The sequence below is a fragment of the Pleurodeles waltl genome, chromosome 7 (assembly GCF_031143425.1).
Source record: "Pleurodeles waltl isolate 20211129_DDA chromosome 7, aPleWal1.hap1.20221129, whole genome shotgun sequence".
NCBI lineage: Eukaryota > Metazoa > Chordata > Amphibia > Caudata > Salamandridae > Pleurodeles > Pleurodeles waltl.
The window spans coordinates 71,564,232-71,587,520 of NC_090446.1; the positions used below are offsets into that span (position 1 = coordinate 71,564,232).

At 45.1% G+C, this 23,289-nt stretch overlaps 1 protein-coding gene across 1 annotated transcript in view; it reads left to right on the forward strand.

Annotated features, from left to right (window-relative positions):
* The window catches only part of APOBEC1 (apolipoprotein B mRNA editing enzyme catalytic subunit 1), a 78,293-nt gene extending 66,788 nt beyond the window's left edge, over window positions 1–11,505 (forward strand). Inside the window, exon 5 of the mRNA XM_069201938.1 lies at window positions 10,876–11,505. Within this exon, the coding sequence (XP_069058039.1) occupies window positions 10,876–10,983 (108 nt within the window). The 3' untranslated portion in view covers window positions 10,984–11,505. The remainder of the gene's footprint in view (window positions 1–10,875) is intronic.
* Window positions 11,506–23,289: the final 11,784 nt, after the last annotated feature.

Sequence of the window (23,289 nt, forward strand, 5' to 3'; positions counted from 1 at the left end):
CTAGCTCCCAAATTATGGAATACTCAATTAGCTGCACTTAGGAAGAACAGGGACTAAACCAGTTTCAGGAAACAGCTTAAGACATATCTTTTCACTTAAAATATAAGGATTCAGAGGCTGGTATGATCTTCATCGCTGGGAGGAAGGAGCGCCTCATTTGCAATGATGAAGGAGCATCGCTCCACTGGCTAAGCCAGGAGTTGTAAGATAAAACGATATTAAATTGTTGTTTTATTTTTCTACTGCTGGCTCAACCAGCAGCAATTTCATGGAGGGGTGGGGCTGGCCCATGTGAGATGGGAGCTGGGAGGAGGAGGAGGAGAGAGTGCACCTATGTGCACATGTGTGTTTGGCCAGTTGTCTGAGGCCGACCAAACACACATGCACACTTAGGTTTCTCCAACCCGGCTGTGTACAGAGTCAGGCTTGAGAAACTGCACAGGCCCCAGGATTGTGTCTGAGCGGCAGTCCGAGCCACTCAGATCAATCCTGACACTGCTTTCATGGTAGGTTTAGCATGAAAGCAGTGCCAGGATTGCGGGGGAGTCTGTGCTGGTGTCCCACAAGAAGAGAAGAGTAACAACGCAGCAGGCGGTAACTGGAACAGGTTCGTTTAAAAAAAAAATGATTTTTTTTTATCGCCCCTGCCCTCACAATCCCTCCCTCCGCCTGCCCCTTCCCTTGAGATTTGCGGTGGCCGCAGATGCTGGGAGGCCCATTGAGTAGCAATGTGCCAGGAATAGAATAGAATAGAATAGAATAGAATAGAATAGAATAGAATAGAATAGAATAGAATAGAACTGCCAATTATGGAACAGGTAAATCAGGTTTGAGTCCTGGCATCAGCTCAATGCCCTGTGAATCTGTTAATCTTTGCACGCCTGAAAAAAATGGTTCTGACCTTGTGTAATGTAATTGGTGCTCATGCTAATGTAAAGTGCACCTTTGCCAGAGCACGTGCCCTATAAAACTGAAATAAATAAAAAAGAGTAATTCCAGTGCAGAATTAAATGGTTTAGAGAATGGGGAAAAAAAGATAACACCGAAATGCTCTGTTTAAAAAGGTACCATATTTAGAGCTACACCCTTTAGACTAACTGACGTCCTTAGAATGCATTCATTTTGGGGTGGAAAGTTCCTCACTTCCAGCTTCAAAATTTTAACTTTTCAAGATGATAGTTTCACATTTTCAAGCAAGGTTAGTGTTGGAGTATTTTAAAGAATATGAAAAAGTGATTGTGGGATTAATTTACTCGAGCCTTTTCAGCAACCAGTAGGCAATGAGGGGTTCAGAGTGTCTCAGAGCGCCCACCAGTGACCACCTCTGGTAAAACACCAGGTCTGTGATTTCTCTTAAGTGACAAACAAGGGAATGGAAAAATAGACATCCTGCAGCTTCGGTTGACTGTATCAGAAAACCTGAACACATAGGGGGTTATTCCAACTTTGGAGGAGGTGGTAATCCGTCCCAAAAGTGACGGTTATACCACCAGCCGTATTACAAGTTCCATAGGATATAATGGACTCGTAATACGGCTGGTGGTAAATCCGTCACTTTATCGTCACTTTTGGGACGGATTACCACCTCCTCCAAAGTTGGAATAACCCCCATAATATCCTCTTTGGTCTTCATTCTTGTAATAATAATTAAATGTTAATATTCATATGTTTATCGTACCATTGTTACTAGAATCCTTTGTGTAGCTTATGTTTGCTGTTTGTGGTACTCGGAGGCACTTAAATTTTGTGTTTTAGTTGGGCATTCATGAGCATCATCATGTTTTAGCCTCTCTCCATCTTTTTCGCCGAATGTTGACCCAGGATCACACAGTGCCAGCTAAATATTCCAAGATTTTGAGTAACCATCATGCAACGCAAAGTAAAAGGTGCACAGGAAGAAGCCAGGTTTGCTCGTTGCTGACCAAATATCACCTGGTAAAGGCCCAAAATTGCTCAGCCTGCACCCAAGATCACACAATACTGGCTCTAAGTCACCCAGGGATGGTGGTCCAGCATTCAGCAACACTGGCCTAAGATCAAATAGTGTTGGGTTGAAGTCGGTTAGATCTGGCACAGTATCTTTTGGTGCTTACCATGACGCATAACACAAAAAACAGCCGTTTGTACTTAGGAACATGTGACAATGATGGACCAATTCAGCCTTTTTCTTTAAAAGTAATGGACTGTGTAAATATTTTATAGTCACAGCAGCAATCTGTTAGAAGATGGTTCTGCCCACCTAATCTGCCCGGATTTTTCATTTTTTGATCACCTGATTTTAGACCTTTTACTGTGTGTGGAGTCTCATAACCTGGGGCTCACTCAAGTAAACTCACGGCAAGTGGATTGAGCAAGTCTACCACCAGTGTCTGCCTTTTATGATAAGGCCTCTACAACATGGCATGGGTAAAAGACACTTGGCTGGTTACATGTAAACATGTGTGCACACATGTGCGCACACATGTGAGGGCTGCGCATGGCAGGCTCCTGTCATGCGTAGCCCAGGAACTGCACAGAGGTACCCTGGCGCAGAAGGGAATCTGCAGGACTGGGTATTGACCTGGGATAGGCCTTATATTGTTGGTGGGCACAGATAGGGAAAGTGAGTGTACTTTTCTGGCTAATCTGCAGTGACACTCCATTATATACTATGGGAAAGACTGCTTTAGAGGGCAGCTCCATTTCCCCTTGGTCTAAAGACTCCAGAGTCGCACCAATGTACACTGTGAGCTGTAAGGAAAGAACAATTCTGTAAAGTCCAGAGACATATCTCTACAGCTTATGGTTCATCCAGGACTGTCCTATTTCTCTGACTCGGTTAAGGTTCAGAGCACAGGCCTTTTTTTGCTGTGGTGGGCTTGGTTAATTACTTTTCTCACTAGCCGCCGGAACAAAGGCCTCACCAATTAAAAGGAGAAATTAATAATGCTTGAGTCTGCTCTGGAGGAGGGAAGGAGTGGGTGATTTACTCTGCATCAATCAGGCCGCTGTCATTTTGTGTTAGGAAGAGTGCCTGCCCCAGGTCACTATACAAAGAATGGAGTCCAGACCTCTGAATCCAAACCAGGAGGAAGACTCCTCAGAATATTTGCTGGGGAAAGGGCCTGGCAGTGATGCCAGCGAGGGGCGGAGCTGAGACCCCCATAGCACATGTAGCAAGTGTCTCCTAGATGATGCAATTTTGAGCTATCCCAGAAGACTGTTCAGGGAGGTTGGGATAGGGGTGGATAGATGATGTGCCACATCAGGATAGGCCAGAGGTGCAGCCCACCTGGGCACTCCAGCTACCACTTAAAAGGCCCTGCACAAGAAGAGAGCTTTCTTTTGGTTGTTATTTTTTGCAGAACACTGGGACTGGAAGCTGACACCTTGGACAGTTGGAAGAAGGACCCCTTTGACTGCTATCTGGACTAAGGTTTCTGCCTCTGATTGACCCCAGTACTAGTGGGTCCCAGGGAATCTGGTCCCCGTACACGCACTGAGGGCCAGTTGAGGGAAAGATTGGGCTTCTCCGCAAGGAGGAGGAGAAGCAATGAGGCAATTTAAGCGAAAGGATGATGCAGGGAGCCAGTTAAACCAGCCCCCTGCAAAGTCTATCACCTTTTGAAATCAGGAGCAAACCAAGACCTAGATGGTCGCCTCAGTTATGGCCATTTTAAAGTAATGGCCACCTTAAACCCTCAACTGACCAGCATGAGAGAGTGAAGCTCCAGTGCCGGGAGATTGTTTATGCTCCAAGGTGGAGGCCAGGCCCCCAGAGGTTGCCCTAAGAAAACAACAAGGCGGGGAAGCACCATAATGCTTTCTCCATCGGAGCAGGAAGGGGACCTCTCTCCCTGGTCCCCGACAAGATGTTTATTGTGAGGAAGTTCCATGCTGATCTTCCGTTTGAGGGGAGAAGGGGTCCAGGACCCCATTCCTGGACCCTGAGAATAAAGATGGCGAGGGAGCGCTGTTGTGCTCCCCCATGAGTACGGGAAATGAGCCCAGGACCCCGTATATGGGCTCCAGTGTTCACCAAGAGGAGGGGTAGTGCCGATGCACTCCCTCCGCATGGCCGGCCTTCCCTGCTCCCTGAGCCCATGACTGGGTGGAGCAGGAAGGCCAGCCAGCATCTATGCATCTGCCCACAAGAGCTGGCAGACCAGAATTTCGCTGCTGACTCCCACTGTAGCACGAGAGGGTGCTAGTGATGCGGGGAGCTGGCAAGAACAGCCAGGGGTGGGCTACTCGAGCAGCTCTCCAACAGAGGATGCACCCCTAGGCAGCAGAGAGCATGGTGCACGGTTGCATATTAAACAAACCAAAAAGGGAAACAAAGAAAAACAATGAAGCGGCTGTCCCCAGCACAGCAGGAAAGCTGCTGTTCTAATATGCAAGAAAAGGATGAGGAGCTCCTCATAATGCCCTGCGGGACTCGCTTTGGCTTTGTGGTGGTAACAGGAGAACGGGGTCACCACCAACAGATTACTAATGCGCGGGGCTGCAGGAGTAGCGGAGCCTCCATCCAAAAGAAGTACTAGAGTTCCCACCCTAAGTTGGGTGGGACTCTAAAATAATAACCCCACAAGTGTTTCAAAGAATTATCAAGTACTACCTAGGCTGGAGACTTTGCTCTACAGCTGGGAGTGTTGCCTCCTCTAGGGGCAAAGACCATTGCTGCAATTCTTGTGGCCTAAAGTGGTTCAATGTTGATAGGCACCCTCTAAAGGTGAAAGTGGGTAATTGCACATATGTGTATTATTGAAAATGATGTCCCTTAGGGGCCATGTTTAAAGTGCAGTATTTTATGTTGAATACTATCAACAGTATCTGCTGCAAGCATCCTCTAGGGGTGAAAGGATATAATTACAGTGGCTGTGATTATAAATGTGGTGAGGGTATTGAATTATTCATTCTGAAAATAATTTTGCAGTCACCATCGCAAAGTAATGTTGCAGTCCCGAATCACCCAAACATGCTTAGACCCCTTCCCTTGTGAATGTTTTGATGAAGAAATTACACTAACAATCCTTCATCTTCAGAGTTTGTAGGTTTATTAAGGATATTAAGTGTGTTACTTCAAACGGATGTTCCATCATGGCATTTTAAGACAAGTAAAGGTTTTGAAATGTGATTTTTTTAACTGGATGTCCCTTCTGGGAGGGGCAAGAGTGATTATGCATTGTCCCCAAGAAGCATTTCCAGCCGCTTATGTATATTTGTAAATTGTTGCATAGTATTGAGTAGTGTGTCTGAAATAAATGTACATTTCCTTTTTCAAAAGAAAAAGCACAGACTGAACAGTCATTTATTGAGTGTTATGATTGTGTATCTGTGAATGAGGATTGCTAGCCCACACCACCTCCTTTGAGTAGGACTTGGGCTACTCTGCTTCACTATCCTGGGAGAGTCAAGCACTACAGTGCAATGGTGGTTCCCAGTGGAGGAAAAATGTGGACCCATTACTTGTGCAAGCAACACAACCAAAGACCCATTTTCCTATATAACCTGATTGTTCATTGACCAAAAAATAGGTTGAAACCTTTCTAATGCCAGCTACTTGCAAATTTTGTGACGGGAAAGGAGTTCACCTCTTGTGCATGCATAGGTTGTTGATGCTTCCATATTTAGTACTTCACGCAAAATGCTAAACATACATGTGTGCACTCCCAAATGAGTGCGTACCCCATAAAAAATTACAGTTGAATTGAGAGGCCAGAGAGCACCAAAGGTGAGAAGGTCACGTGGGGACGTTTGATTGTACTGGGAACTGCTTACATACCAGTTGTCCACCAGAAGAACTCCTTTTGCATTAGCACCTCTACCCTATCTGTAGTTGGGCAATATTTTATGGCTCTGCTCTGTACTGACATCTGCAACGTGAGGCTGTCGACAAGCAGCCAAGACTATTGTTGTTTTTTAAAACTTTGTTCAACCACTTTCATTTCACTTCAGCTAAGCTTTTGCACCTTGTACGAGCAAGGCCTGAAACATCTTAGGTTCTTTGCTATTGCTGTGCGACGCCACCTGTATTTTAACTGTCTTTCATGAAAGGTTCTTTATTTTTATATGGTATTTATTAGGCCAAACCCCATAAGTTCCCTATGAACCCGACAGTTCCATTAAAAAGTATAGTACTTCAAATATGTAATACACACCTATGTGGTTTACTTTGTGTTACTTTACCCTTCTGCCTGTAGACAAGCTGCTCACTCCAGAATAAAAAGGGAGGAGAACTGTAGTCCATGGTCTGCCAAGAGGAGAGCAGGCTTGAAAGACCGCCTGTAGGACTTAATCTAAGGCTTATGTTACTGGAGCCTGGTGATTTTAAGTGCTGGAAAGCTGAATTCCTTTGTTACCATCTGTGCCAAATGTTAACTTTGCAGAAGCTCCTAATGGACATGGGCTGAATACCACCAGACTGGATGGTTTGTGTGTGTGTGTGGTTTGGGGGGAAGGAAGGTAGCGGTGAAGGAGTACCCTTTTTGAGAAATATGATATATAATTAATTTTTTCTACAAGGTCTGGGAGACTTTTGATAATTTTCTGTTGGTGCCAGCAAGTTCCAGCCTCCTTTGAGCACCACTTTCATTTTGCTGATATTTATCATGTTAGTATTGTACATACTTAGGTACTTTAAAACTAACTTGTTCCTGAAATCGAATGAATAGATATTTCATTGTGATGATTAATAAAGTATTGCACTGCTTTCCAAATGTTTTCAAACCATGACTCCATTTTCAGAACGACAAACTTTTCCAACCCCCCTTGCAATAATGTATCGGGGCAAAGTTTTTACTGTAATAACAGTAATTGTTTGCAAATGTCACAATCTCGACCCTGCTCTTCAACATCAGACTGTGGGCAAGACATTGATCTGCTACGTAAATTTGTCAGATGGTGAACTACACTGGAGTCTGAAGCTGGAATAATTTTCAGAGTGGGATGCTGGCCAGTGGCATCCATTTACTAGAAACACAAGCCTTGTGAAACATCTTTGGTTTGATACCAGTGTCTTTAACAATTGTTTTTAAAAAAACACTTCTGCAGCAGAGTATCGGGCAAGGCCTCACATGACCAAAGTACACTGAAGAGCTTCACATGGGCACCCAATTACATTACACAAGTTAAAATTCAATTTTATTTTAAATATGAAAGAGTAAGTGATTTGCCCAGAATGGAAGGATGTTGAACTAACTCTCGGATATGAACCTGGTTCCCCAGATCTAAAGTCTGCTGATCTGGCCATTAGGCCATATCCATATTTCTCATTTTGTTTGTGAAAGTCATACACAGATAGTATGCGTGTGTATACCCATGTAGCATCAGCACATTCTCTGTTGAAATGGCTTTGTGAAGTAAAAAAAAAAACTGCATCAACAAATACTGGAAGGGCCATCTACAGTCTTGACCGGAAATACTTGCACACATTTGTTTTAAAACTGGATTTTAGGACATAGTTCAGGACCTTTGCATTTTTGCACAAACAAGGCTAATCATTTTAAATATTACTTATATATAGACCAGAACTTTCATGACCCACCACAATTGGCTTGTAGCCAAACCACAGTTTGGGAATCACCAGTGTATTGACTTATGGAGGTAAAAAGAACTGTAGCTGGTACATTCAATGAATCATCACTGCCCTCCTCTGAAAAAATTGAAAATCCTACAGTTAATAAACAGTTGAGGCTAGTTGAAATGTGCTTACCTGTGAACTAGAACAGATCATGTTATATCAATATACTGGTTTCTTACAATCATTTAGAAAGGGTAGCAAAAAAGCCTTTTTCTCAAACAAGATTCTTACAAAACATCACATTCATAAAAAGTATTTAAAATCCAGGAGTCTGTAGCAACTACAGAAGCAAACTCTAATGAAGTGCTCTCATTTCTAGCTCTAGTGAACACCCTTTGCTTTCACCTTCATAATAAAGAGTAGAATGTTTGTGAGGAATTTTAAACTGTCTACGTTGACAAACCACAAAAGTTCAGTTCAAATTACTAAGTTTTTTTAATCCTTAGCAAGCTGGTAGATTTTTCAATTAGCAGTGGTCTTGGACTTATGGGTTTCAAAATGGTAATCATATTTGCCCTTCTTTAATAAAAGCTGTTGTATCACAATAAGCTTCCTACCTTTAGGGCAATTTCTTTGATTTCGTAAGTGGGTAATCTGTCAGAAAACTCCATCTACTGCTCAGACAGGATTCAGACCTTGGATCAGCAGGTAATCCATTGTGACATGTGTTACAGATGGTTTGAGGATAATAGTGGGTGGTGATGGTACTGGCACTGTAGATCTTTTGGGTCTTTCAGTCATGGTCAATGTTGTTGACCACCCCAAAATTCTATAATGCTTGGTGGATAAATCTATCTAACATAATACACAGCTCAAGCAGTCTCATTAGGAAACTTTTGGTTTAATTTTACCCAGGTGTGATAGAGTGGGAAGAAGGGATCATGTTTATCATAACGTGTATTCAATTTATACCTAAGTGCTTCAGCTTATCTATTGCATGAGCTTGGCAACATGTTGTAATAATATATACATCAAACACACAGGTGATGGGAGGAAACTTGCAATATGTCTACCCACTGGCAATTGTTTGGGGTATTATTCCATTCCATTGTTCTCTTGCCTTCCCTGCCCCTCAGTTTGGACCCAGCCATATGCAAATTTGTCTTGATCCTAATACAAAAGGGACAGTCCAGCCCAAACTGCTAGGCCAGGTCCTCCCTAAACTGAAAAACACAAGCAACCCAAGACTGGTTTCACCCAGATTGGTGCACTTTAGTCAGGTTTAGCTTGGTTCCAATGACACAGTGAGCCTGGGACACTTCTGGGCATACCCTTGTCACTTAGGGCATTACATCAAACACACAAAAGGTGATTGGAGGAATGGCTTCAATAAGTCTAACCACCACCAATCAATTATTCTAGCCTTCCAACCCTGTAGTCGTTTGCCCACAATGTCACCTCAGATTAGCCTCACCCTTATGCAAATCAGTCTTGACCCTCCTCTAATAGGAATAGTCCACCCAGACCGCCAGGCCAGATCTTCCCTGAACCATAATGCAGGCAGCCCAAGACCAGTTTCACCCTGAATGGGACTCATCAGCCAGTGTAGCTTGGCTCCAGTGTCACAATGAGCAGGACCCACAACTGGGAATACCCTTGCAATTTAGGGCATTACTTCAAACACACAAAACGTGAAGAGAGGAATGCATGCAATAAGTCTAACTACTGGCAATCACTTGTGTTAGCATTCCAACCTATTGTTCTTTTGCCCACCATGCCACCTCAGTGCTACATGCCATATGCCACACCAGACTAATGACCGGTTGTGGCAAATAGCCTTTATAAACAGAAGTGATGACCTTAACTATTGAGAGGAAGCAGACTGAGGCTATATGTCGAATGGTCCACAGATATATTTACATTTGGGATACAGACATGTGGAATTTATGACATGCACTAGTTTAGACCTCAGTGGAATGGGTTCAAGGAGACCTGTGAAATGGTGGAGCCCTGAGCTACAGTTCCTTGAGATTGAGAACTGCTATGAAGATGAATGCACTGAGTGAATGCTGTCAGTTGAAGAGGCTTTCATATCAGTTCTGCTAAACAAAATTCAATGTACCGATTTTTTTTCAATTATAAAAAACAGGTGTTTGCCAACAATGATTAGCTAGGAAGCTAAACCGCCCTTTCACTACGCACATTTTCACCCATGATGTCACAGATGGCATCATGGATGAAATCACCTGTGACATCACATCATCCATGCCCTGTGACTTTAGCCACTGCCCAAAAACTATGCTGTACAAGGCCCTCAGCAAACCATAGGGGGCTCATTACCATTATCATGCCAAAGCCCAAGGCACCAGAGCCGACTGCGCTCTGTCTTCAACATTGACCTTTCAAACCCTAATGATGTCTTTTCAATTGATGCTTATAAAACAAGGTAGTTTGTGTTTTTAAAATGTTATTGTTCATGCAAATGCTGATGTGAAATATGATGTCACCTGTGGTGTCTCTGGGAGAGCCATTTGTGATGCCATTAGTGTAAATGAAATTGTCTTATTTTGCACTAGTGCAAAGTTTCTGGAATTGGGTTCACCTGGCATCCGGTGACATAAGTTCTTCGCTGGTGCAGCGGGCACCCGTTGTTGTGCCTTTGGGAAACAGACTAGACAGCTGCACATGTTTAACCCATGTTATCTCAAGGTGGCTTTCACTCATTTGCATGATGTCATGTCATGGCTCTATTCAAAGAAGGGAAGGCCTTTTGCACTGCACATGCGCCTTATTATTGCAGATAGTGTCCCAGCGACAATTGGACCATTGGGAGGTGCACTAAGTGCTTCTCAATGAATGTGGAAGGTTTAGCATAACCCCGAGAGCACCAGTTAAGAGCAGCCTCAGAGGTCCTAAGAGCCTGTCCAGGCATCTGCTCACAGTCAGGTGAAGTCACAGACTGCACCCACCTACAGTATGATCCATGTCAAGCTCTTGAAAGCCAGGCTCATGGTTGTAGATGGAGCAACGGTGTCAGGGATTCAGGAGGCTCAAGAGCATGCATGGTCAAGTGACCATCACCAGCATTGTGCCTGCTGTCCAGATAATCGCAGGGGTTCCTTAGGAGCACTACTCCTAAACCTCTGTGGCGCACACCCCTTCCAGCTGCATGATAATTGCTCTGCTTGTTAAATCAGTCAGAAATCTATGGTAGTACCTCATAAGCCTACAGACGTCACATCTTCACAAGAAGCATCATGCATCAAAACACAGAATGCAATTCTATTGTGTATGGATTGGGATTGGTTGGGTGGCGGTCTGACTCTGACAAGTCTTATAGACGATTGTAATGTATTTTTTATCTCGTCTGACAGGAGTTGTCCATTTTGGGGTGGGTCCTGCCACCTTACCTGCCTTTAACTTCTGCCACCCCTTCTGACCACCACCAGCTGTTGGATAAGAAATTCTGGAGAAAACAGTAACCCGCCAGTCTGGCAGAATGAGAGAGTCAGCATCCCTGCCGCGTACAATCCGATATTCGTTCACTGGTCAACATCAATGGAGATCCCAGCAGTGTCCAACAGTATCTAGTCTGGATCAATATTTTAGCAGGGCTCAGTCATCATACAGTCACCAGGAGTCATTTTAAAATACATGGAAACCTGCATTCGTGTATAAGGCGTCCAACCACTTGCAATAAAGAAATGACATAGCTGTTCAACTGCAATAACTTATTAGAGCTGAGTGCTGACGTTGCAATGTCTGCTGGCAGAGCCAGTAGCCGAGGGCAGAGACAGGTTACAGAGCTGAATTACATCAAAATCTAAAATGAACCATTTTCCTTCTTATGCTCTGTTGAGGGAGAACATTGATAATCAAAAAAGAGATATTTATGTCAAATTGTTTATTTTTTTCACAAGTTTTGTTATTTATAGGAAAGACAACCTCACAGCTTATTTCTACACTTTCTGAGCTAAATCGTTTTTTTTAAATTTGACTTGCATTAAACTGATTTTAAAGTATTTATTTGCAACAAATATTTAACAGCTTTATGATGTATTTAATTTTTCACTAAAGGTTCTCATTTTATTCTTTCTGTTTACAAACTTCCTATACCTTTCACATGCAAGAGCAACGCACCAAAGATTTATGTGTTTTTTTGGAGGGTGATGGTGTGGCCATGTATTATCAGACATAAAATACCTCCTGCCGCACATTATAAGGATACTGACATATCCCTATAATGTACGGTGGGGCTACTTCACCCCATATATAAATCATGACCAGCATTTAGTCAACAACAAACCTGCTGCTCTACTCACTCGCCTTCCACATTTCCACCACATTCCAAACAATGGCTACACGTTCTTAGATGGGCGCTTGTGAAAGACGTGTGGAATTTCCATTGGAGTGCTCACTGCGCTCAAGTTTACTGTGGGCCTAAATGGCTGCAAATCCACAAATGTCCAGAATCCAGGATGTGTTCACACATGGAAAGAAGCATTTGCAATGCAGCGGGTTTCTGATTTGCTCATGTTCGAGCTGATAGAGTTGTAAACTCCTAACCCGACTTTTCACCTATCGGCAAAAGTGCATTTATGTACGTAAGCCGAAAAAGTGCATTTAACTATGTAAAGTGCTCGACTTCTGCCAAGCGAAATTGCGCTAGTAAATTAGAGAAAAAGTAGTCCACGAGCCGGACAGAAAACAGCGAGCCTCGCATGTTTTCTGTACTTGGTCCATGCGCTGGAGGAGGGCTAGCCACCGGAAAAGGCATGACATATGCGTGCCTTCGACTAATGAAAGCAAGCAGATGTTAATAGGCAAGCCCACTAACCAATGAAAAACACTGACGTGATGTCAACAGGGCTCCGAGCCCTTTTCTAAACCCTAAAGCGTCTTGCTGCGATACGCATGCGACGCAGGCTCGACCCTAAAAATGAGAATCTTCGCAAGTGGTGTTCTAAGATATCTCTTACAGTTAACACAAATTTTCTTTTTTTTTTTTTTACATGACATTGTAGCGATCTGATTTCCTAGGGATCTTTACTATGGAGCATTTTGAATGTTTGTTGGGGAATGTGCTTGGTGCAGTGGGATCAAAAAGCTGCCTAAAGAAGAAACTGGGTAGGAAGTTGGCCCAGAATTGCATTAACACTAAGATCTTAAGTGCAAGTAAACCATCCCCTGCCAGTTGCAGAAACAATGATATTAAAATAGTTAAGCATGACTATAAGGAATTCTATTATGAAGACAAGCAGGCCCAGGAAAAGCGAGGGGCAGAAATGTGAGATGTGTTTGCCGTCCACAACACAAAGTGCTTCTAGAGCATGGGTGTGAAGGACTTTGGTGAAAGTGGTAAGAACACTGGGTGCTTTGTGACAAGTAAGCATTGAAATCATTCTTGGATTCTCATTATGCAAAGGTCCAATTGATAGATTAGGCAGTCTGTTCTTTGCTGATCACAGTTGTATTTTGAAAAGGAGACTGTAGCCCTGGTTTTGAGAGCCTTACACAGAAGCTGTTTATGAGTAAAGTTGAGAGAGGACGAAGGGTGTTATTGGAAACAGTCAACCTCCCGGATAGGATACTTGTCAGAAGTAGTCATGGAAATATTTGCCGCACACCTACAAAGAGGGGACTGACTGAGTCTGACACCTTTCTCTTAACAGCACCGCTGGATTTGGCAAGCAAGATATTCACATGCTATCACTCGCGATGCCTGCTCCTGGGTGGTTGGCGCTTTGTTTTGTTTTCTTAACGGGCTGCCCTTGTACCCCGCTCACCTTCCCAACCCGCTAACGCCCATTTCCCCACCTACAACTGAGCCGCTGGTTAATTAGGAACTGCAGCGTATAAGGTGAAAAAGTCTGCATAGTAGAAAGTTCAGAATTGTTTTCAAAGTACAACAGCTTACCGTCTCCTTCCTCTGTCAGTAATAGTTGTGGCATTGATAATATCATCCTAATGTAAATGAGATTAAAAACACAACTTCAGCACATGACTCTTAAGTGGTCATTTGCCTTTGTGTGCCCTTCTATGCCTGCCAGTCCACACTTACACTGGAAGTCACTACCATTTTAAAGACAATAATTGACTGAACAAAGATTATTTGATACTGAAGTCAATCCACTTACAAGGTCTTTCCATGTATTTCAGTCTACTAATTTACTAGAGTATTTTTAAAGTATTTACTTATTTACTTACAAAATTGATGTATTTTGAATTTCCTCTGCTTTGTGACTAAATCTAGTTGTATTCATACGTTTACAAAGAGCTATAGGGATACATATAGACATAATTTCCAGGTTCCTATTGTGGCACTACATAAACATGGTAAGTAGTACAAATAGTACTCATTAAAGTAGTAATTCTAAAGGTGTGTTTTCTAATGGTATTTGGAAGCTTATTTGTCGTGGTTGTGTATTTCTGCATTATTAAATGAAGCACATGTGAACCGATGCAACAGCTGTGGTGCGGACCGTGGTTAGAGACCCTGTTTTGATTTCAGTGTTTGAAACGCAGTGAAATGTCAGCAAATTCAATCTTTCCATAATTACGAAATTACTGAATCAAAAAAGTCTATCAGTTTTCTGTGGCGCAATGTTTAAGTGTCACATGCATTGTTCTTGGTCTTTCATTGTGAAAGGTTGTTGTACTCTGGAACCTGCAGCCAGTAGCTCAAAATAGTCTCAATCACATCTTCGATCAGCAATGAAAGGCCCAGATAGAAGAGGGCCTAGCTCTTTGCGCCACATTAGCATCATTCTTTATGCTAATGTGGCTCAACGAGGCCAAATTCCCCACACCAGATGCATGCATTGCGCCACTTTGTAACCCTTTGCACCACATTATGCCTGCACCACTCTGTTAGGGGGAACGTAAAAATGGCACAGTGGCATCTCTGAGATTCCACTGCGTCGTTTTGTCCAACTATTTTTAACACCTGGGCAGAGCAGGCATTAAAAGGGGGCACACCATTGTTTTCATTGGGCCCCTATAAACTTTGCTGGATTAGCGCCAATATTTTTGGCGCTAATCCTGCAAAGTACAACAATAGCATCAAATATTTCGACGTTATTGTTCCTAACCTGCACCGTGATGCGCCGTATGTTTAATATGGCGCACACATGGTGGCGTTAGAGGAGCACTAACAGACGGAAGAAAAGTGGCATTGCATTACATACAGCAAAACTTTTCTTAAATGTGGGCCAAAGTATTTTAGTCTCAACCACTGTCTACTGGATGTTTGAGTTCATCCTTCTCCTTGTGTTGGTTTACATGAGGAGCTATTATACATCTGAAATCAGTCAACAAAGAACCTGACAGCACTGGGAAGCATGATGGTGGTGGGGCCAAGAGCTCTTCCATGTTGCTCTTAAGGTCTACTGAAACTACAGGATTGCAGAGGGCTTTCCGGAGGAGGCTATTGAAGATCCCAAGTAGTGCTGGGGTCCTATGCCGCTTCTCGAGGCCATTGAGTCCAGTACCCCATGTCCTTGTATGGACACTTGTCGCCCCCATGAACATCAGACATGGCAGGTGAGATCTGCCTCAGGTTGGGTTAGCTCTGTGCCCTCTGCCACACTGTGTTGTAACAGCACATGTTTAGGAGCACTGTGCATCAGGAAGGGTCAGACCTTGAGCAGCAGAACCACCGGTCATGAGTCCCGCTGTGTCAGGCAATTGCGCACCGAACACTCCATTTCACGAAGCTTGTCCAATGATAACTTGTTTGTCTGGGTCAGCCTCCGCACTAGGCTCGTGGCCGCTCTATATTCACATCTGCTGATGGAATACCCACCCATCCTTAGTGCACCTTCTTGTTTCAACTCATGTCAGCAGCTGTCTGGACTGGAGAAATTTGAGGAAACCATGTGCCTGTTATACAGGAGATAGCCATTTTCTCAGAGAGGTTCCAATCATCATCTAGACTGGCTCTTATCACCTTTTACAGTATAATCTCATCAGCGCCACATTGGCGCTACACCTACTCACTCAGACAACACCATTGTTGATACCAGTAAATGATCATTCTCTTGACTGATATTGATTTGTTCTTATTCTTATTACTACTATCAGTTTAGGTGTCGTTATTTAATCTTTTCAAATGTAACCTTTGAAATGTCTTTAAGTTAAGTTGTATCTGTAAACTAGTAATGGTCCTCTTGTAAACTGTTATTTAAAGCATTGGATAATCCCAGGCTCTTGTGTGCATTATAAGGAACTGCAAATAAATAAATGAAATAATAAGTAGGGAGAGCAGGCTGATAATAGCATCTGAAAAATGGATGATAAAGAACAGAAAGCAACTTATTTTTCTGTAGTATCATTTTTTCGGTGCTGCCAGACAACCGAGCATTGGTAAAGCTAGTTCATTTTAACAGCTTCTGCATGCCACTAAACAGGTCCAACCAGCGTCACAGGTCTGCACATGAAGAGAAAAGAAAAAGCAGAGCAGGTTAATATTGACCAGATCACTTTTTGCACAACATCACCAAATAATTACACATGCTGTCCGCCATGGAGCTGGAGTTTGTAAAAGTCATACAAGTATGAGATGTATCTGTGGCCCATGGAACATTACTGTTTAAATGCCAGCCTGAAGAGCAGAAGAGGAGAACCAAGAGGCATATTCATGGGCAACATATAGTGAGAGATAGTTTCAAAAGAAAGCTAGTTGAACAATAGGGACCTAAGATCCTTCTTGAATGAGGTGATGGAAGGAGATTGTCAGCTGGCTGACAGGATGGAATTTCAGATACACTGGGTGCAGATGACTGCTTTAAGTTTTGTGTCTTCTGAAACCTGGCTTATGCTCTAAAGGGAGCATTTGCACCACAGATATGTAATTTCCTGGAAAGGTATGTTGGAAAAGTGTTTTTTGCACCGAACTGTAGGTTAGGCAGAAGGTTTTGAACTTTCATCAGGAGGGCAGGGGTTCCAGATGTGGACAAAGCATTGGGTTGTTAGGTGCTGAGTTAATATTGGGGGGCCATTTCTGTCTTTCAGAGGAGGGGGGATTGGGCTCGGTTGATTATTAAAATATAGCATGTTCAGCTATAGTTTGACATATTCCCATGGATGTGAGGATCTCGAATTGGTAAAAGTAATAGGGGGTAGATATCAGAATGAATTCAAAATGCACTGAGTATAAAGTGGTTGTGGGCCGTCCAGTCCTGGATTTTGTTGCGGTGTTCGGGCAAGAGTGAGATACTGTCACCTGATCTGTTTTTTTACACACAATTGCTCATTTTAACAAATGTATATTCAGCAGCACAGAGTTCCTCTAACAAGGTGCTCAGTTCTCCATAAATATGTTCAAGGTAAGGATTTAGGGTATAGCCTTGGGGCATAACTTATAATGTTTAATGCCCTCAATGGTCTTGAATGGCAAGTAAACAAACCTCGCCCTACAAAAGTATTTTTAATGAACAGTCAATAAATTTGGAATTTCTGTGTGTATCGTCTCATTGTCTGAATGCAGAGTCGTTATTCTCTAGTATGTTTTTTGAGTGTTTAAATGTTTGAGCCGAAATACAATTTCTGGGGTCCTTTTCCTGAAATGGCAGCTCTGTGGCTGGGCAAGAAGTTGTGAATGCTGTTGGGGCTTGCAGTAACATTTTTCAATGTCATTTTTTGGCTGTATTTCAGGCAGTCAGAAACTACACCTTGTGCACAGAATAGATCATGGAGTTTGATCAGGGTGCAATAAGAACTGACTCACTTTCTTACTCAGTGTAGCAGGTGTGGGAAACTAGATAGTTTCTTTAAGAAATGGTCTGGTTATGGAGGCATAGAGGCACCCTTTAAACCCATGCCACGGATAGATGTTTTTCTAGGTAGATGAGGAATCTAAAATGGTGATGTGAACAGTATATACTGTTTGATGCAAAGGAGGACAGGATCTCTGGAAACCTCAAAGAAATCTAACATGTTTATTACAACATAGTAACAAAGCTTCAAAAATAAGATAAGTGTGGATCACCACATCAATGGACCAGAGGTTCACCCCTCATCAGTTGAAGCGTGTAATTCTAAATTCCATACATTTCGGCAATTCATTTATACACTTTGGGGGTCATTATGAACATGGCGGTAAGCACCGTTCCCTGCCTCCAAATAATGATGCACAAATCACTGCGGCGGTCAGTGGAAGTCGAACGACCATTGGCGATACAGACCGCCACGGCCAGCAAGTGGACCCAACAGTAAGAAATGCACACATTGGCAAGTTTGAAACCCACACACCTGACACACATCCACAACACTATAAAACAATCACAGACACACCCCACAATCCTTTGCATTGCCAAGAGGAGAAGCCAGACGGACAACACAACAAGCAGACACTGAACACCACATCACACACCCAACAACACAACGGCACCTTCACCAATACCCACACAACACACCACCCACAACACACACCATGGCACCCCTCAAGCACTCACGCTTCTCAGAAAGGGAGCTAAGGACCATGGTTGTTGAGGTACTGAAGGTTGAGCTACAATTATTATGGCACAGGTCCAGCACACACCCATCGCCAGGAAGATGGATTTCTGGTAGACCATTGTCAAAAAGGTCAACGCAGTGGGAAACCATCCACGCGTGAGGGACGACATCCGCAAGAGATGGAACCACCTGCACAGGAAGGTGAGGTCCATGGCATCCAGGCACAAAATTGCGGTCCAGAAGACTAGGCCCTCCACCAACACCCCCGACTACACCGACTGGAAGGAAAAGGTACTCGCCATCCTGCACCCTGAGGGTCTCACTGGACTCACTGGAGGAATGGACTCGGGTAAGTCATCTACAATTACCCCATATCCATCACACCTGTAATGCATGCACAACCCCACCCCTCCAACAGCCACCAGGACCACTACCCCACCCAGGCCACAATCACTACATCCAGTCATCCTGCATGCCCACAAACCCACCAACAGGCCCACATCCCTCCCATTTTGCACAGCCACCTACCTGCAAGGAATCACAATGGCACTACACCACACACAATGCACCTCCACATCCCAAGCAAAATGCAATGGCAACCTCATAAAAGCACCAACACAGCCCAACAGAGGAAAACCTGCACAAAATAGCCCTGCCCTATGCACCCCATCCGATTTTGCAATTGTAACATACATGTCCATTCCCCCCAACAGGCACCACAACCCATGCCACCCTGACAGACAGGACAAGGAGTGGCAGCGCCCCACATGGAGACAGAGGTACCACTCAGGACACTGGAGAGGGAGCTCTGGACAGTGAGGAATACCCTGGTCTGTCCAATAGTCCTGGCCTGTCACCATCTAGCAGCTTCACCCAGGACACCACTGACACCCCTACCACCCAGCCACCAACATCAGCCTTGGGCAACCAGCCCCACACTTGTGTATCCAGGCCACAGACTGGAGGAACACAAGGACAGAGGCCACAGTCACCACCTACCAACAGGCAGGAAGACGATGGCCCCAGTACAAGTGGTACAGCAAGACCTGTGCAGGGGTCACAGGCAAAGGGGGCTAGGCCCAGTGGGAGGGCATCAGTCGCCCAGGATGTAGGCCACAGGATGGATGCTGCAGCCCAGGATGTGATCTCTGAGGTTCTGGGAGCATACCCCCATACCCAGGACAGGATTGGCCATATTGTGACTACCCTGGAGCAGAGTCAAAGGCTGCAGATAGCACACCACCAAGAGGCCATTGAGCAGTTGAAACAGCTCATTACCACCATGACCACCATAGCAGGTGCACTGCTGCACCACTTCCCAACCCAGCCTGAGACCCCTCAGACCAGGAAGCCCCTACCACAGACCAAGATACAGACCAGCCATCAACATCAGCAGCAGCAACTGGACTGGTGCCACCATCTGAGGACACACAGGAGACCAGCACCTTAACCCGTACAGGCCAACACCAGTTACCCAAACAGTCCCTCAGGCCCAGATATGTCACTGGAACACCTGCCAAGAGCAAGGCACCCTCTAAGAAGTGACTCTGACAAGAACTGTTCCCCAAGTGTGCCACTGAACCACCATCCCCACCATACAATAGTAACCCAAAAACTTGTAAAATACAGATGGACATATTACCACTGGCAACAATCGCTGAGACCATATAGCCATTATGGACATCCACCAGTAGCCCACTCCCATCACTGTAAAGAACACCATGGCATCCCTGACACCAAATAAAACACATGTACACCAATGCCAATGTTACCTGTCAGTATGTTGAATCAAATCGAAGTGTGCAAGCAATTGTCATTGAAATCATATAATCATACCTTTATTGCAGGAATGGCACCCCATGCATAACATGGGATGGTGTCAACAGAAATGTCTAACAAGTTGTTCATCATGTCACATGTAATCTGCAAACCTTGTTACAGTGGAAATGTCTATAGACCCAACACCCCCATAAAGGATAAGGCATACCAACAGTATGCAGAACAGACAACAACAGCATTGAATAGTACCTCTTAGTCAGTGGAAGTATAGTTGAATCAGTTGGTTCCTGGAGTGTACATCTTCCCCCTCCTCATCATCACCATCACTCTCATCTCCTCTCAGAGGAAGCTGGTCTGGATATACAGCACCCTCCTCCTCCAAGAGGGGAATAGATTTCCTCACAGCCACGTTCTATCAAACTCCTAGTACGTCCATGGGCCTCATTGTAATTCCTCTCAGCATCTGTCCTAGGATTCCTCACAGGTGTTAGGAGCCCATACATGTTGGGTAGCCAAAATCACCTGCAAAAGTGGGCAAAACAGGACTGTAACTAACAACCCTCAGTTGCAGACAGCCTGGCTGTCAGCTATGTACCAAAAAGTGTCAGACACACTTACCTATGATCCATCCACTGTCCCCTTGTAGGTGTCCCATGATATGTGGCACACTGCTGTTCCTCAGCACAAATGAATCATGGACTGGTCCAGGGAACATGGCATTCACATGTGAGATGTACTGATCTGCAGTACACACCAATTGAATGTTCATGGAGTGAAAGTTCTTCCTGTTTCTGTACAACTGTTCACTTACTCTTGGGGGGATGAGAGCTGTGTGGGTGCCATTGATGGCCCCTATCACATGGGGAATGTTGGCAAAGACATAAAAGTCAGACTGGCAGGGAGTTCAGCACTTTGTGGAAACCTCATGCAGGACTGCAGGTGTTCGTACAAATGCATTCAGGAATCTGGACAGTATGAGGCTAAACACTGGCTTTGAAAAACCTGCACCCATGCCCACAGTCACCTGAAATGAGCCCGTGGTCAGGAAATGGAGTGCAGAGAACACTTGCACTTCAGTAGGGATGGCATGCTGATTCTGATTAGCCAGTCTCAGTGCTGGATCCAGTAATGCACAAAGTTTATGAATAGTAGCACAAGTGAGTCTGTAATTGATAATGGTGTTACGCTCCACCATGTCCCTAAATCAACAAGTGGTCTGTACACCGATGGGGCCCTCCCTCACCACATGGGTCTGTACCTAGGAGGAGTGGAGAACACATGTGAGGGACTCACATTCATCTGCTCAACATGTTGAATATTCAGCACTGCTGGCAAACAAGTTGATGTCACATATGCATAGTAGGATGTTAAACTGGAGTCACATGTCCTCAATGATACATCTGGACTTTTGAGGTGAGTAAATGTTTTTTTGTTCATACGTTTGGGGGCTGGGGTCCATAGTGCCTGCATGGGGCCAATGACAAATTAATAACTGGGTAGTAGTGTGCAAAATGTCTGCCCCCAGTAATCCAGATATGTAGCAGTGGAAGTGACCTCATACCTCCGTGCAACCATTCATTTGTTAACATGCTTGTCAATGGGGAATATGGGCCTATTATGATTGCCGCCGGCGGTGACAGTGCGCACCACCACGGAGCGTACGCCATCTCGTCACCCCAACTTCACTTGACTCCTGGATTACGTGCATGAAGGTACTCCACTGCTGCTATGTCCTGACTCTGGTCCTGGAAATGGCACGAGTGACAGGGGAAAGGGCCCTTGCCTTCACCACAGAGGAACGGGAGAAGCTGGTTGATGGGGCCCTACCCCTGTACGCCAAGCTATATTGTAGACCAGAGGTACAGGTGAGTAGGTGGATTGGGGTGCATGGATGTGTGTAATGGTGGTAGATGGCTGTAAACATGTGTGCACGATTTGACACTGTACAGTCATGGAATTCATGACATGCTGCGTGTGTGAGGTGCTGTTATGCTGTTTAAGTGTCCGTCCCATAGCGGACGTATAGCCAGCTGTATCAAATGGCCATTGTCTGACCTCTGTGTTACTTTTTCTGTGTGTCCCCTACAGGGCAGCGCCCATCAGAAGAGGGGACTATGGTAGGCCATCACCAGGGAGGTGCGGAACCTGGGGGTCTATAACCGGCGGAAGCCCACTGTAGGAAGCGGCGGGAGGACCTGCGGAGCTGGGCCAGGAAGACCTGTGAGGCCGAGCTGGGGAAGTCCTCCCAACAAGGAAGGGATGCGCATCGGGCACCGACCCCTCTAATGCGCCACATTCTGGCGGTCGCGTATGCAGACTTGGATGGGTGCTTGAAGGCTGGACAGCAGACACAAGGGGGTGAGTACAGAGACCATTGTATGCCTCCTTGATGGATGTCTGAGGGTGCTGTAGTATGTTTGCTGTCTAGTGACAGGGACTCTGACAGATGTCATTTGGCATTTTGGCCACAATGGGCGGTTAGATGATAAGGGACAGGTCTGCAGTTCTTCAGGTCCTTCTGTGATGTTGTAGATGGATTTATACCAGGGTTGTGGCAACTAGTCAGGGGCATAGCCACGAGTATAGCAGTAGGTGCTGCATGGTGGTATATCTCCAGGATGGGAGTATGTGTGAACCAGTTATTCAGCTATTTACAAATGTCTCTCCTGTTTTGTCTCCCCATCCGAGTTCTCTTGTGTTGTCTGTGTACATCAGCATCAACTGGCGAGGGAGCAGTGGCACCGGTGAGTGGGGATGCAGCGGCCCACGGTTCCAAGGAGGCAGAGTCGAGCGACGCCAAGAGGACCAGTGGGTTGGAGGGAAAGGGGATTACCACGGGGAGGCAACTACCACTGGTGGTAGTGATTCTGACACCTCCTCCAATGGGAGTTCACTGGTGGTGGTGGACCCTAGTGGGCGCAATGAATCATTGTCATCTTTCGCCACCCCCATACCATCACCACCCTCCCAGTTGCTCCCCACCCAGTTGCCCGTGCCCGCTCACCCAGAAGGGTGGACGTCTCCTTCGCCCCAGGCACCTCATCCCCTGCCCCAGTCAGCCCTGCTGCCCTCACGGAGGAGGCTATTGACCTCCTGATGACCATCTCTGTAGGGCAGCAACCATTGTCAATGCCATCCAGGGGCTAGCATCCCAGGTGCAGCAGACCAATGCATACCTGGATGGCATTCACGGTGCTGTGTCTGGCCTACAGAGATCTTTTCAGGCTCTGGCCTCCTCTTTGACGGCAGCCAGTGTCCCTGGTCATTCCATCCCCCATCCAACCACCTCTACCCCTTCCAGCACCCCACTCTCTTCACCCGTCCCAAGCACACATTCTGACAGCCATGCACACACCTCAACACACAAGAAGCACACTGAAAAACACAAGCACCACACTTCCCACCACAGGCATACACACAGCCAACATACAAAGGCACACACAACACCACAAAGGCATTTTTAAGTAGAAGTAGAAGGAGCTCTGTCCACAACACCTTTGGAACCGGGACTGGACCTCTGTCAGAATTACTGCTGAGCGGCAAAAGGACTCATC